The 16,632-nt window shown below is 40.3% G+C and overlaps 1 protein-coding gene across 1 annotated transcript; it reads right to left on the reverse strand.

The window, feature by feature from the left end:
* Positions 1–2,007: 2,007 nt before the first annotated feature.
* LOC104451717 (wall-associated receptor kinase 2) lies at positions 2,008–7,497 on the reverse strand. The gene is made up of 3 exons (XM_039315332.1): positions 6,576–7,497; positions 5,064–5,213; positions 2,008–3,319 (listed from the first exon to the last, which is right to left on the reverse strand). The coding sequence occupies exons 1-3, from the start codon at positions 7,435–7,437 to the stop codon at positions 2,208–2,210; spliced, it is 2,124 nt and encodes a 707-aa protein (XP_039171266.1). The 5' UTR covers positions 7,438–7,497; the 3' UTR covers positions 2,008–2,207.
* Positions 7,498–16,632: the final 9,135 nt, after the last annotated feature.

Below are 16,632 nucleotides of genomic sequence, written 5' to 3' on the forward strand. Positions count from 1 at the left end.
CTTTTGGTGGTGTGTGCCTAGGTTCGGTGTTCCCAACACCATCACGTATGGAGACAATATAAACATGTTGAAAAATCTCAAATTTGACACTTGTGAGAGTGAGCTCTATAGCCAATGGGAAGTGTCAAAACTTTGAGTGAAAAAAACATTGAATGAGCACAGATTGCTGTGAACATCATTGAAATTGGAGGCATAATACTTATTCATTAAAACTCCAAAATCTAGAATTAGATCGAAGGAAAAATCTCCTAGATATAAGTTTGGCAGAGCAAAGCTCCCGGATCTAAAACTAAATCAAGAGAATTAGGAAAGAAACAAAAGGAAATAAAAGCAAAAGGAACTAGGAGGGAAAGGAGAGATCTAGGTCAAATCCCTCCCCTCCAAAAGTGGAAGATATGACAAAAAGGTTTAGAGAGAGAGAGAGAGAGAGAGAGAGAGAGAGAGAGAGATGAAGGCTTTTTGAGGGTCAAATTTATCAAATAGGACGAGCATTTACTCAAAGAGATATGAGAATATCTATTTACTTGTCATTGTGGGCAACCACTTTATATGACAATCCTTTTCGTTAGTTTGGTATGAGAAAATTACAAAAAATTCATAAACCCATTGTAATTATGCTATTCAGTTCTAAACTGTTTTTTTTTTTTTGGCCAATTGAGTCCTAAATTTTTTGCATTTATATCAATTTAGTCCATCCAACTAATTTTAATCGAAAGTTACCGACATAGACATCGATCTGTCTTATATAGCGCGGCTAGTGTTGCTGTGGACAATTTTTAATAATATTTTAATATTTTTTATTTGTTTATTTATATTATTTTTCCTTTTCTTTTTCTTTCCTTCTTCCTCTAGTTGGTTGCAGAACTTCAGCAACTACCCAAAGGCGAGGGCTGGCGAGGTCGACTTCGCCTCTAGACGATTGAGGTCCACGACGGTGCTAGGCTATGCCACGTAAGATGACCGGCCCTTGTCTCTAGCCGATTTTTGGTTCAATTAAAAGGGATTGACTCCATTAGCAAAATCTGAAAATATTTAAAATAAAATTGATATAATTGAAAGGTTTAGAACTGAATTAACACAATTACAATAAATTTTAACACTTTTTAGGTACTTTTTCCATCAACAATTGTTGCCTCCAAAATCAGTTGTCAATTAATCATCATGTCACGAAGAACCATTTCACAATTTTCATGTATTTTCACAATTAATTGCCCCTCTTAATATGTCTTCTCCTCCTTAATGTATCATCGGACTCACCCACTTAATTAGGTTTCTTGCATTTCCTTTTGTTTTGTCTTTTGTTTGTGGTGATTATACTAATTTTAGCTTTCTTTAATTAATTTGACTGTTAGTTATGTGTTAATATTTTAATTAGCAATTCCTATTTTTTTCGCCAATATCTTATTTGTCATTGATCATTGAATGCCGGAGGTTTGGCACTCCCCTCATGAAATAAAAGCCAAAATAAATTATTCCCACTAATTGTTCTCTTTAATTTCTGTTAATTTTCATTCGAATTTTTTCACTTTTTCTACAAGGTACTATTTGTTTTTCATTCTATTCATGTCGCTGTTAGTAATGTTATGTTTGGGAGATTTGGAGATTGGGGGAAATGGCGGTGATGAACATTTGAGTGGAATAAAGCTTAAATAATTTAAATTTTCACAAGATGACAAAAATGAGGGAAATTTTAAATTTATATGTATTTTCGTCCGATTTCAAAGAAGTTTCCATTTAAGAAAAGAGAGAGTACCCAAATTTTGGAAGGAGGGGTCACCGGGTCAAATTTCGTGTTGAAATTATTTTTTTATTAATATTCTAAGCCCACGATAAAGTTATTATCAAGTAAGTTCCCTGATTCTTCTTTTTTGATCTTGTGATCCTCTTATACAGGTTTGGATAAGAACTCTTTGTTCTTATTCAATCAACTAGAATAACATAAAAAGATTATGATAAAAGAGGAAAAGATAAATGGGAAGTCAGATTATGATAATGTTGAAGGCCACATGTTAGCCTCCTATAAGTCCACTTCAACGCACGGCTTTACATATATCATATTAGATTCTCACGCTTGAACTTGCAAAGATGCTTCCACAAATATAAAGTCCAAAAGAAAATGGCACACATAACATATATTCCAAGCACATAATCAACTCTAGAAGTCCTTACAGCCAAATTGACAGACATGTCGCTATGGTAATAAAGGATCAGATGCAGGAAGAAGTTGAATCCATTCCCAGACAGGAAAGACAGCTTGAGAGTTCTTCTGCATCCACTTCCCGTTCGGGCTCTTCATTCTCTTCTTCAACTGTCGAGCTTGGGTTGATACTGGCGAGTTGCTGAGCCACATGGCTCATTGCTGGCCTGTTCGCACCGCTTTGGTCCAAGCACTTCACTGCAATCTTAGCTACAGTTCGTATTCTCTCCATTTCATATTCACTAGCGCCCTCAAAGTTTATGACATCGGAGAGTGTGTCGCCCTTCACAGAAGAGATGAAACAATGGATGGTATTGAATGACTTTTCAGACTCAGTAACAAAAAGTTCCTTTCCTGTGAGTAACTCCACCAGGACAACTCCAAAGCTGTATGCATCGCTCTGAGGTGTTAGCATACCGGTGACTAAATATTCCGGATCGATGTAGGCCAACGAGTCTTTTTTCTGAGTGGCTACGATATGTCTATGCTTTGGTGATATGAGTACTGAAGTTCCAAAATCGGATATTTTCACCGAGTTGTTTTGATCCAGAAGTATGTTTGCTGACTTAATATTGCCATGAAAGATCGGGGATTGTATTTTGGAGTGCATATAATTGAGTGCAAGAGCAGCTTCGGCAGCTATTTTGAAGCGTTTTTCCCACGAGATGGTCGACTTGTTTTGATGGATGAGTTGGAAGAGGCTGCCATTCGGAATGTATTCATAAACCAGCGATGGTATTTTGGTCTCCAAGCATATGCCTTTGAGCTTCACCACATTTTTGCAGCTTATGTTCATAAGAATTTCAAGCTCATGCTGGAAATCCTTGTTTAGTAGAGACCTGTCCATATCTTTAGGCTTCTTGACCACGACCACGGTGTCCCGCACGACCACGGTGCCATATTGCTCCTCTAGTGTCCCTTTATAGACAAAACCAAAACCATCACTGCGGAGCTTTTTGGGGTTGGTTGCTTTCGCCAATTTTGACTCTGTGAATATTGGCACTTTGCGGTTTTTCATGAGCTCTCCTCCATTTTTTCTGAAGTTGATCTTTCTGAGTCTCCACCTCATTGTGACCCGGACTGAAGCAGTAACAATTATGCCGAAGAAGGACACAGCCATCACTGCCAAAGAATATATGTTACTAGATTAAAGATTCAAGCATGTAATCCTTATATGATCCCCTCACTTCATTCAAAGAATCACTTTTGAACAAAACCCATTTAACCTCTTTCTACAAAATCCCCATCTATCACGGTCAGATTTGGATGGTTAATTACTATTTCAAGATATAATCACCCAATTAAACAGCGACAAGAATGGTTTTTTTTTTGTTTTTTTGTTTTTAACAAATGAGTTCAATATTATTTCTGGTGCAAGAAATCTATTAAAGTCCTTATTTTAAAATTCGACATGTCTCATTACATGATGAAAAGTTTTTTCCGTCTATCTTATTGGAGGAAGCTCTAACCGATGGGGTTGCGATCATATGTATCACCCAAACTCGCATATGAATTATGTATATAATTTATGACCCATCAATTAAAAGCATGATCGAAAGAGATGTCCTCTGACAGAGATGAAAAACGTTTATTCTTCACAAATTGATTATTTTTCTAAGATTAATTTTAACTAGGGATAGGCACGAGGCTGGAGGGCGCGGTCATTGCCGTACAATTAATTTTTCCTCAGAAAGAATTAATCCTCTTACTAGATGACCATTTGACATTTTTCTGCTCTCTCTCTCTCTCTCTCTCTCTCTCTCTCTCTCTCTCTATCTATCTCTCTCTTATCATTGTTAGGAAGAAAGGCCTCATTGGTGGATCCTAATAAAAAACAGTGGCATCATGGGTTGCTTTTGTAGTAGAGTCAAATAAGTTCCAACCTTCACGCATTAGTCAACGTGGGATAATGTGAAGATGAAGTGCCTGGAAAACGATTGTACCCCTATGCTTACCACTATCCGACCTTGCATTTTCTATAAAAGCAAGACATTTATGGAGAAGAGATTGTTATTCGGGTTTCATTATTATTATTTCAGTTTTTGTAACAAATATTGCAAGTAAAATGAAAGATAAATATGTATATTTTTCTTCAAATAGTACACGGGATGGATCACCAATTGGGGCAGTGGCACCCCACCCCACCCTGACTATTGTCATGATGGGTTTTTTATATGTAATGATGGGCCTAAGTAGGCCCGTCTGCTCATGTTGGGCCTAAAAGCCCGGCCCGCAAGATAAGGGCCCATGAATGAAGGGTTGAGATATGAAAGGGTACGTTGAGGGGTTGCGTCTTTTGGAAGAGGTGTTTTACGTTGAAGAGATACGTCTCTTGGAGGAGATGTTTTAAGAGATAGAAAGAAAAAAAAAAACATACCTTTTGGATGTACGTATGTTTTTCAGCAAAAGTTCTCTCCCTCTCCAAAAAAAACATACCTTTTTGTTACAAAGATTTTTACCTCGTGCTCTATCAGCGTAATCTCAAATTACATGAGCGATGTACTAGGATCTGCCATGTGTCCAATAGCTTCACTTCCATTCACTTTCAAAAACTCTATTTGTCTGTTTGTACTCCTTTTCTTTCTTTCTTAATCTTTTTCCGTTTCTTTCTTCTAACGAATAATTAATGGAAATTTTGTGAACCATTCACCGTAGGATACCTAAAGGGAACAATTTTTACCCAGATCTAAATGAACCCAGATCTGTAAATCTGAATAATAATTATTGTAAAAGGATCTGGCCGAAATGATAAAAAGAAGCTGCAATCCAATCCATGGGTGTGATCGTTGAAGGTGAGTTGAGTTCAAAAATAAATCGATAGAATATTAACCATCTAGTGAATGATGAGGGATATATATGGAATCACCTGGAATAGCTATGCCCAAAGGAGAAACTTTGCAACGTTTTCTAGCGTCGCCCCTTTTTCCAAGTCCGCATCGGCATTCGTAGCTCCCAGGAATATTCTTGCACTTTCCATAACATGGGTATTTTTCTGGTTCCACGCACTCATTGATGTCTACATCATATAGGAGAGAAATTGAACCATTATCTCAGTTAAAGGAAAAAACAATTTGAACAAGCCGTTGCATGGATTTTTAGTTGGGTAATGCTCTCCATTCGGGGTTCGGTTATAGTATCGTGAGGTGCATCCAATATATCTCCTTCTTTTTCTACTCTTAGTCTCTCTCTGCGTCGAATCTGAGCTCAACAATGGAATTATTTCTTACCATCAATGGAGTGATAGAGTTGTGAAGTTTGATAGAGAAAAATAATGTTCAAACGCAAAGACAATTTGTTATGAGTAGGCACTTTCCAGTACGTTACCCATCTTGTAATATTAAAACAGACAATTTTATTGTTGCTAAGGCATAGATGTAATTTCCATCATAATTATATATACCTTAGACTTCTGCTATATATAGGATAATATCTTTTATAATTATAACGCTAAAACATGTAACCCTAAAACTTGAAATGCTAATACTGATAGTTGAAAATTGCCTAGTATGGCACTGTGGTTTTTCCTTTTGCTGATGTTGTGAAGGGTTTTCCATGTAAAAAATTATCGCTTATTTTCTTCTCTTCATCTATTCACGTTCCTAACAAGGAGATCGCCGCTAGCTCGAACTTTTGCAATGATGTGTGAACCCTATGTTGCAAGAGAGATGCGCAGTTTTATTGTTGCCATATTAGATATGGTCATTGGGGATGACAACTAAGCCTAGGAAGGAGGGCATTGATCTTGACATGCATACATACTTTTATTAATATGAGCGACTATTCTATGAGTGAGGTGGATGTGCTAATAATATGCATATGTATCACTAAATATAATGCGGCCGTTAGATTTGTCTATGTAGATGTAATAGGCCCCAATGGGAGAAAGGGGTTGGGGGACAGAGGTTTGAGGGAGAGGGCAAGACTGTCATTGTAATGTGGGGATAGAGTTGTTAGAAATGATGTTGACCATGATGTTGTTAGGGTGGCGCCGTCAGCTTGGACTTATTTTATTTGGCAAAAAGTTGGAATCTCAAGAGAAGTATTTTCTCTATATCTAAATTTACTCGATCAGGTCTATCACAGCTATTGATCAACAGCGCATGAAGGCCGATGGTGGGCTTGCCTAAGGTAGTGGGCCGATGATTGTGGCAGCGGCACTGGTGTGAGGTGCTAGCCGGAGAGTGGAGGAATAGGTTGAGGAGGGAGGGAGGGACGGAGAGAGTAGCGCGAATTAAGCGGCGGCTAATTAAATGGGTAAAACTAGATGGAATCGGTGTTATTTCTCTATCCAGCTCTAGGATGGTGATCAATTAATTAGTTATCCACACAATTCATTCAAGTGCAATAATGCGTGACGAGTCATATATGTTTTAATTACCTGTACACCCCTGGGTGCGATCATAGGGATTCCCCCTGTACCCATGCTTGCAAGTGCAGCGATAACCCAGTACATCCCCGAAGTCCTTACATGCCGCGTAGGGACCACAGGCATAGCTCGACCCATTCTTCTTGGCCATGTTGCAACTCGTGTTCGATTCGACCATCCACTCCAGAACAAGGCCCGGGGTGTTGCCCACATCCTCAAACCTCGGAAGAGTCAACTTTGAGATATGGAATGACCTGTTGTCCACCACGAAGGCCCGTTCACAGTGGCCGAGTTGCGAGGCCAACACGTTTCGGTTGAGGGAGGAGATGCTAATGTTGAGCGTCCTGAACCCCTTTGGGATGGATGCTTGACAGCATCCTCGACCGGAGCAAGTGGTCTCGTTGGTGAAGTCAACGTTTTTGCCGCAGTAGGAGATGCACCCGCTCCCAAACGTCCCTTCTCTGTCGGCCACGACCGCCATGGTGTTGCAGCCGAGGACGGTGAGGTTGTTCAGGGTTTCCGAGAATTTGTACCGAGGATATGGAGACAGATCGATGACCACAGGATTCCTTTCTTTTGCTAGCTTGCCATTCTGATCGTAGCACTGGTATGCTTCGGGGAGGCTGACGACCATGGTCGAGCGCCCGGCCAAGATTTTGCGAATGGTAAAATTCCCCAACATTAGTCGAAGATCGCTCCCTTCGACGTTGGTGCAATTGAGCAAAAAATCTTGGGACCTCGCACATTGGGGTTCGAGCCCGAATGGATAAGGTACGGTCACCTTCCCACACTTGTGATCGCACCCGGTGGCAGCTCCATCTTGTCGAAACCACCAGGCCACAGCCACCGTTAGAAGCCAATGCACTACCTTCATTCCGAAAAAAACTCTCTCAAACCCTCTCACGCAATTTTTATCTGTTTTGGGACCTTTGTGCTTCTGTCCGTGTTTATAGAGTGGAAGCCGTTCTCTCCAACCCATTATATACAACAATGGAGGGCATTGGGGCAAATTGTGTCAATAGAACAAATTGGAGGGACCTGATTGCATATATCAACAAATGCAAGAAAGAATTGAAAAAAAAAAAATGTACAAAGGTTTTACACATAAAGGGTAATGCGCCTTTAATCCTTGTCCTAGTGAAAGGGATGGTCACAATATATGAAAATGAGTACATGATGGTGATTTTGAGGCTGCTTAGCAAACTTTGCTCTTTCTTGTATCCAAGAAAAAACAAGTACACATAGCAATGAGAAATTCGGGAAAATTACCAAGACTATTCTAAATTTATTGTACTTGTGTCAATTTAGTCCTAAACATTTCAATTATGTTAATTTAGTTCTATACCTTTTGATAATTTGCCAATGTGGTCCTTCCAATCATATCAAAAAGGTTGACATAATGGCCTAGTCAATGCCGACCGTGTCTTACGTGACATTGCTAGTGCTGATGGGGACAAATTTTTAATTTTTTTAATGAAATTTTTCTTTTTTTATTCCTAATTTTTCTATTTTTTCTTCCCTTTTGGTTGATGGGCGGAGACTAGCTATAGGCAAATGTTGGAGAGGGCTTGGTGAGGGTTGCTTGCACTGGCCACTGATGAGGGTTGCCTCCTCCATGATCGGCAAGGGCTTGCACGACTTTGCCCAGTGATTTGTGAGGGTCGTTGGGCCTTCATTAGCCCTAGCCGGCAACAATAAAGAAAAAGAAAAGAAAAGAAAAAAAATAACAAAATTCAATTTTTTTGAAAATTGCAAAAATTGTCCATATCGGCATTGGCGATGCCATGTCGGACGGTTAGCATCTAATTAGTAACTTTTGGCTATAATTGGCTGAATGGATCATATTGACAAATTAATTTGGTCAAATTAAAAAGTTTAAGACTGAATAGACATAACTCGTGATAGATTTAGGATTTTTTGGTAATTTTCCTAAGAAATTCTAAATCCATAAAGAACTACTAATTTTTTTTTACTAAGTGATATGACAAGTTTCAACTGAGGGCTTAAATAAGTGAGATCTATTCTTTGAATGTCTAGCTTGTTAGGTACCAAAAAGGAATTATTATATTATTTATTATAAAAATTTTAGAGCGCTATGAGCATAACGGTGGCTATTATGTCTTAAAATGATGGTCACATATTGGCCATAGATTCCACTATGGGAGAATGGCTAGGCGGCTTATAAGGTTAACCAAACTCAAGGTGACACTAATATGGCCCTAGAATTATGATGAGATTTAAACGGTTTATGAGAGTTATGTTTAAGATGGCCTTACAATTCTAAACTCTTACAAAAGGAAAATTGCAAAGAAAAATTTTGTATAGTTCATGTTTGTAGCCATATCAGGGGTATAAGATCACAAGTAAATCAAATATATACAAGACCAAAAAATTAAATAGAGCGTTTGATCATATTCATTGAGATTTTTCGTTGATTTCATTGTGGCCATCTGTTTCAAAAGAAATAATTATAAATACATAACTCAATGGAATTTTCCATCAAGAAATATCCCATTAAGCGAGGTTATCAATTTCCCGAGGAGACCGAACAAACGGGCTTCCCGATTTCCTTGAAAAATTACGTGATGGAGACAGCAACGGTGCTTTCATATTCTCAATCAAGAGACGCAAGTGTCACGGGTTGATTCACCTAGCATTCAACGTGTCGCTTCATCAGGCTGTGACACAAGCATGACAACCTCCATTATTTTCATGAAATGATGGAGTCCTCCCATTGCACATTTCAATTCATGAATTTGATTTCGACCAATATATATTATGAATTTGGCAATGAGACGAATAATTACCAAATCAATCATAAATTTATTATACGAATGTCAATTCAATTCTTAACTTTTCAATTTTGCCGATGATGCTTTAAACATTTGCGTGTGAAATTTTAATGTAGTCCTTTCGACTAATTGTTGACATGGCGTCCAGTCATCACCGGCCGTTCAATGTGGCACTCTGATATAGACAACTTTACATGAGATGACCTCCTAAGTTTTAAGTTGTTTGAACACAATAATGTATGATGCCACATCATTTTGTTATCTAATTTGTGATAAATAAATTATTGACATGATTTTCAATGGCTTAAAAACAGTAAGTTTACCATGGTCTTAGTGCACAATGACTTGAATTCCGACACTCCCTCTCAAATTTTCTCTTGCCTGTTTTTCCTATGATTCTCATATTCTGTCCGTCTTTCTACTCATTCATCATCCAGTAGGAATATAATCACGGGTCAACTACATATAAAATTGTGTATAGACAGAATTTTGTAGTCGGTGGTGTTCTAATTAGATTTTTATCGTTAGTACACAGTTGGGAAGAAGATGCATTAGACATTGCCCCATATGAACACATGAAATCTTGTCAATGAGTTCTTAAGAGTCGTGGTGAAGTATTCTATATGGAAAAGGTTTTGATTTATAAATATTAAATACAACTATTACAAAGAAATAATTAGTGTTAAAAGTTATTGGTATATTTTTCGGATTGCTTGATACGTGTCACACGGACAACGCCTCTAAATCAAACATTCAATCATTCAATCAATAATTCAAGGTTCTAAAGCAAAATGATTCGACTAGGCCAATAGTAACCAACAAATTTTCCGATCATGGAATCCACTTTCGGGCAGTCATTTTCCCCTTTTGACGTCCCCATGCCCCTCCGATCGAGACCAATCCAAAGCAACGTGTTTCACGACAAAAGTGAAACATAGAGAACTACCTTTCATTAGCATGTGAGGACCCAGTTGGACCGACCCTGCACCCGAACATAAATAATATGCTCCGTATGTAAATGAGCCTAGTAGATATGCAACGTTGACTTATGTGGGCTTGACATAAGATAGACATCATCTAACGGCTGAAATTCATCGGGATTTTGTGCTCCGGTCATGCAAGTGAGGCTAGGTTCGGCACTTCAACCTCTGGGCCAGGCGGCCGCATGATATCACGGGAAGACTTGGTGACAATGCACAAAGACTTACAAGTCTTGAAGTCTTTCGAAGAACACGACAAAATATGAGAGTAAAAGTAAAGAAACGAGACACAGTGGGATTCCTTAAAAAAAAAAAGTTGAAGAATCCTGTGGATAATAGAATTGGAGAATTTTTACATTTAAAAAAACAAAGAGGAAGGCGGCTAAGGGCTGAGCCCTCGCCACCACCACCTCCCCGCCGTCGCTGGAATGGCCGGCGACGGAGAGGGGAGGGTCAGCCAGGGTCGCTGGCCCCTGGCGAGGGCCTGCGAGCCCTCGCCCTAGATCTGGGTGAGGGTCACAGCCCTCGCTAGGCCAGGCCAAGGGCCACCGACCGCTGCTGGAGCTGGGCGAGGGCCGCGACCCTCACCCAAGATTAGGGCGAGGCTCGTAGGCCCTCGCCGCCGATCAGCCGAGGTCGCTGGTCCTTCCGACTGCGGCGGGGAGGTGGCGGCGGCGGCAAGGGCTCAGCCCTCAGCCACCTGCCTTTTTAAAAAAAAAATTAAATTTAAATTTTCTAATTTTCTAATTTTATTTTTAAATGTTTTAAATAAATTTAGTTTTAAATTTAAATTTATTAATTTTATATTAATTTTTTACCATGTCGAGTGCAGAACGACGTCGTTTTGCCCTTACTCCGCCGGAAAATCGTCAAGTTGGCATTTTGGCCAGATTTTGGCTGGAGTGGCACTTAAGCGATCCATTTTGCTCCGATTTTGGCACTTAAGTGTCACTTTCCTAACTTTTGATACTTAAGTGTCCTTCCATGCCAAGTTTTGGCACTCCAAGTGTCCATACTTCCATAATTACCTCTTTGTTAGACCACACAACCCAGTTATCACGAGCATCTTCGGCGAAGATAAATATGCCGCTATATGATCGCATGATGATGGTCAACACAAGTTTACTCAAGTGAACTCAGGCTAGGCAAGCGAACTCATATCGTAAATTATAGGACTTTCAAGTCCCCTTAACCTTGTAGAGAATTGTCTTATATGATAGAACATCTAACCAACTCCAGAGTCTTTCACACATACTCATACAGGGGTACCAATTGTGGCAAAGGTTTTCCTTACATGGCATCATGGGCATACACATCCTTATAACATATCAATTGTCATGCCATTATATGTCATTTCTTATGCAATTAATGATGACCATTCAATTACATGCACTTTAACACATACCATTACATCTATTCCAACACCTATACCCTCCTCTTATTCATCAGCACTGGGCATTCATTTCATAACACATTTTCATGTGTGACATCCTAGATTTTCAATCATGTTTTCTATTGAATAAATCGGGCATTTCATTGATGCGCTTATAGAGCTGTTCTCATAGCTGATCACTCTCGAGATAACTAGACTATTTGGGCAAGCCATTAAGGAATTTTAAGGCAATAGACTTGAGAATTCGACTAGGAATTGGCTGTTCGACCATGCTCATCTTTCGAGATCATTACGGCACAAATATAAATCGATTAGAGATTAGAGATAGGTCGGTTTGACTGAGATGAGGGGTTAAACGTGGGTGATCCCACTAAATTGCAAAATTCTCATCGACCGGCACTAATTTAATTTTTTATCATTTTGGTACCTTGTGTCCATATTTGAATTCTTGAGATTTTCACGACAACCGAAAGTCACCAATGTGTCAAGTGGGTTCATTGTGGTTCGAGGAAAATTGACCACGGGTCATTTGCACTGAAAAATTTATGAAAGTTACCCGATAGCCTAGGTCATGCTAAAAACACGCCGAATGGAAATTAATCGTAAAATTGAGTCCAATTTTAGAAATTGAAGATTCTGTCATGTCACAATAAATTATAGGAACGTCGACTCAATCTTATAAGATTTTTTGAAACCTGAGACTTTTTGGGAAAAAGTCGTCCTAGGGCTGTTTTTGTTTAGAAAAAGGCTAGGACCGTTTTTGATCGCGTAATTGGGATGCAAGATGGATCAATTGGTGAGGAAAAATACCAATTTGATAATTAAGGTGTTAACGGAATTTATTGAGGCCAAATAGGATTGAATTGAGCAAGAATAAGTGTCCAATTAAAGCCAAAAGTGAGGAAATTTGTAGCTTCCACCCCCCCTTGCCTAGCCATTTTAGACCAATTCAAGTGTCCTAAGGGGTGCCTTGGTGGCTGAAGGAGAGCCATGGAAGGTGTGAGTGGTGTAGGTTGGTCACGGGGACATATGAGAGGAAAAACAAGGCAAGTGGACCCCTTGTTCCCTCTTGTCTTCCTCTCTCTCCCTCAGCTACTGCTGACACTCCTTCCTCCCCCTCTCTTGCTGCTGTTCAACCACCATAGTAGCCGAAGAAGCCGCCGGAGCACGCTAGAGCAACCGTTGCACGCCGGAGCGCCACCGCCAACCGCCGTTTGCTACCTCCGCCCCCGTCCGCGTGCCGCGCGAGCCACCGCCCAGCCCTGTTCCGCCATCCAGCTTGTTGTCTCAGCTATGCCAAAGTTGTCCAGCCCACCTCCAACCCCCGTGAGTGCTCGCCATGGCCCAGTTTGGCCCTTGCATTCTTCTTCGATCAATCCCTACCTAAACCGAGCTTGTTTCCCTTATGTTTCAGCAATAACATAATAGAAAGATAGTGGGCTTTCCAACAAGCTCTAGGCCGATTTTGAGGTGGTTTCGGGCCTTGAAACCTAGGCCCACCTTGGAGAAAGTCGATCCCCATTGCATTCCCGTTGAATTGAACCGACCAGTTCGATAAACAAGTGAGTTTAACTCATTAATCCTCACTTTTTAAGTTAATGAGGCTTAGGGGATGATTAGATTTAATTAAGTGTGATTAGGTGGATAGATTAGAGTAGAACAATTAATTTAGTGACTTATCGATTCATGTTAGGCAAATTGTTAGTACAATTAGCAGGTAAATAGGTTCTAGTATTTATTGAATGAACCTCAGGAATTTTCAGGGTCCGTTTTGGCATCTAATTAGGTATTACGAGGCCTAAGTTGGATTTATCGCTATTTAATAATTAATTTTCATAATTATTTAATCAATTAATTATTTTCCGAAATTAGACCGGGATGTTCGACGACCGAAATTTTATACTGGTTATTGTGGTGCAATCTGTTTATTTATTTGATCACTCATTCGTGATGTATTGATTTAAATGTGATTTTAGGATTTTATTCCTAAATTAATTAATTTTGGTAATTAATTGAAGAATTACCGGGCGTCGGTCTACAGCGCAAAAAATCTATTTTGGGACTGTTGAAAATTGTGGGAGGTTCAAAAGTGAAATTATTGTATGGTTCCGGATGGTATATTATATCGGCCTATGGGCAATATGTCAGCTTAGATTGCGAGCAGTATACTGGTATACTATATCAACCTACGGGCTCTGATATGTCAGCTTAGATTGCGAGCAGTATACCTTATCGGCTTAGAGAGAGCACTATTAGTGTATTATATCAACCCAAGGGTTTGATATGTCAGCTTAGATTGAGAGCAGTACACTACTTATCAGCTTAGCGCGAGCTATACTATCTATTTTCAGCTTAGAGTGAGTGAATCCTGATTTGAGAGGACATTATAGATAGTATTGAATGTACCGACTGGAGGGAGGTCGTGGTGACATGTAATCGATTAATCAACGATTTGATCTATTGTGGTGATTTATTGGGTGCCTATTCGAATTGTGTTCAATTGCAGGGTGGAATCTAAGGCCAGGGTAAGTCATTTGACCTATGTTGTGCATAAGCAGTCCTTATGCCATATTGGCTTCCTAATCGAGTCTTAGGCAGTAGAACTCGCTAAGACATGGTCTCACTGGTTATTGTATAACTATTTTTAGGTCCGTAGATGGTGTTGGTGGAGGATCGGAAGCCTCGAAGTTTAGGATGGTGGAGATCGAAGAATCGGAGAACATGTCTGACTTGAGGGTCATAGGATAGTTCCTTTTTGTTAAGCCAATATTTTTGTAAACAACCTGACAGTGTATATATACTTGTTTGTTTATAAAAAGGATCGTGTTTATGTCGAAATTTGTGGCTTTACTTTTCTATCCTATTGTTTTATTGTCTGGGAATTTATTTATATGCTTCCGCATGCTTATTAAAATAAAAGGGTCGGCGATGCGTCCTAGGACGTCGCTATTTAATTGATCATGTAGGGATGGGCACGCACCCGAGCTTCAGGTCGTGACATCCCCCCTTTTGTGGTATCAGAGCTAGGTTAGTGATTGGAGTGATAAGGTGCGATGACCTATGGGATAGTGGTAGGAAATGCCTTTAAATTCATGCTAGTGCATGTCTGTGGTAGCTGATTGGTAGAATTGTTTGTTGTGTGTGGATCGCTCATATTCTAATCTAGTGTGGATTTGGAAGACAGGTTTTAGTAGAGACTGAACCATGAGCGAGCAAGAGTAGAGAACTCCTTCCAAGAGAATGTTAGGCCTACTGCTCGGATTAGGTCACCGACCATGGTCGATACCCAAGGAGACAAAGGTAGGGCACATGCACAGGCGAGTGCCAATGGAGTAGCACCATCTCCTGTTGGTGCGGAGATAACAACCCCGGCTAATCAAGGTACCATAGGGATCAACCAAGCGTTGGATGTCATGAGAGAGTTAATGAGGCAGCAGGCCCAGGATCAAACTGCTGCTTTTATCGCCGTCATTGCAGCCGCTGCTAAAGTTGCTGTTACTGCTGCTGTTGCTGCCGCTTCTAAGGCCGCCCCCACTACGGAGCACTTGTCGCTGCACTTGGAGTCGTTCCTGCAGAAGTTTCGCCAGGAATCGTAGTTGTTAAGAGAGACAGATTCACAAACGGTGGAACAATTCTTGAAATTGAATTTGCCTCAGTTCACCAAGGCAGGAGACCCCGAAGCTGCTGCTTTGTGGATTCAAAAATTGGAGAAGGCTTTTTCACTATTGTTGTGCAATGAAACTGAAAAGGTGGTCCTTGCAACTTACCAACTGGAGGTAGTTGCAAAAACTTGGTGGAGGACTAACCCAGGAGCAATATTTCCAAAAGGTGTCATCCGAGAGTGAAATGCCTTCCTTGGGGCTTTTTATGGCAAGTATTTTTCAGAGACTACCAAGGAGATCAAGATGGCAGAGTTTTAGCATCTTCGCCAAGGTTCTATGATCGTCGACCAATATGAGGTGAAGTTTGCTGAACTGTCGCAATATGCTCCTGAACTAATTGAGAATCTGGCGAATTGAGTGAGAAAATTCAAGGACGGATTCAGGCCAGACTTGAGAAGTGTATTGGTTTCTCTGAATCTGAGAACTTACAATGACCTTTACGAGAGGGCCCAGATGATCGAGAGAGATCAAAATGAGAGAGCCGCCACGTCTGGGTCAAGATTTAATTCCAACAGAGATGCAATTTGACATGGGAAGAGACCCATGGTTAGAGGAAGATTTCAAATCCCACCAAATAGGAGAGGTGGAGAAGGCAAGCCAGTGCCAACACATGAATGAATTGTGTCGCGCTTATGGAATGCGACGTGGACTAAACCAGTGCCCCCAAAGGACGGGCACCTATTATGAATGTGGTCAGCAGGGCCACCTCGCTAGAGACTATCCTAGGCGACCAAGAGGACAACCTCAGTTACCACCGCCACCACTGATGGGCCAGATTAAGGGATATGGACCTCAGAACGCGTCACAAGGAGGACAACTGAGACCACCAGTTCAAGGCATAGTGTATGCTATCACGCAAGGTCAGGCAGAGGCTGTGCCTAACGTGATCGCAGGTATGGTTTCACTGAACAACCATCCTGCTTATGCCTTATTCGATCCAGGAGCAACCCATTCCTTTATTGCCGAACAATATGTTAAGTTGTTAAGATTAAATCCTATATTGTTGGAGTCGGCAGTTTGTATATCTACAACATTGAAGGATAAAGTTATTGCTGTTTCAGGTTGTTCTGGTTGCAAGTTAGCGATTGGTGAGTGAGATGGGAGAATAGACTTATTAGTCCTAGTCATGTATGACTTTGATTTGATAATTGGCATGGACTGGCTCACCAAGTAACGAGCTAAAATGGACTGTTATCGCAAGTCGATTCAGTTTTACCCATTAAAGGGTGAGAGCTTCGAGTT

This window comes from Eucalyptus grandis, chromosome 6, assembly GCF_016545825.1.
Source record: "Eucalyptus grandis isolate ANBG69807.140 chromosome 6, ASM1654582v1, whole genome shotgun sequence".
NCBI lineage: Eukaryota > Viridiplantae > Streptophyta > Magnoliopsida > Myrtales > Myrtaceae > Eucalyptus > Eucalyptus grandis.

Bases quoted from the DNA above. Each gene is read 5' to 3' on its own strand.
- LOC104451717 (XM_039315332.1), bottom strand. From the start codon at position 7,437: ATGAAGGTAGTGCATTGGCTTCTAACGGTGGCTGTGGCCTGGTGGTTT. The intron at 5,214-6,575 runs GTAATTAAAACA...TATATGATGTAG, and splicing joins TCGCACCCAGGGGTGTACAG to ACATCAATGAGTGCGTGGAA. The intron at 3,320-5,063 runs GTGATTCCATAT...ATTCTTTGGCAG, and splicing joins TTTGGGCATAGCTATTCCAG to TGATGGCTGTGTCCTTCTTC.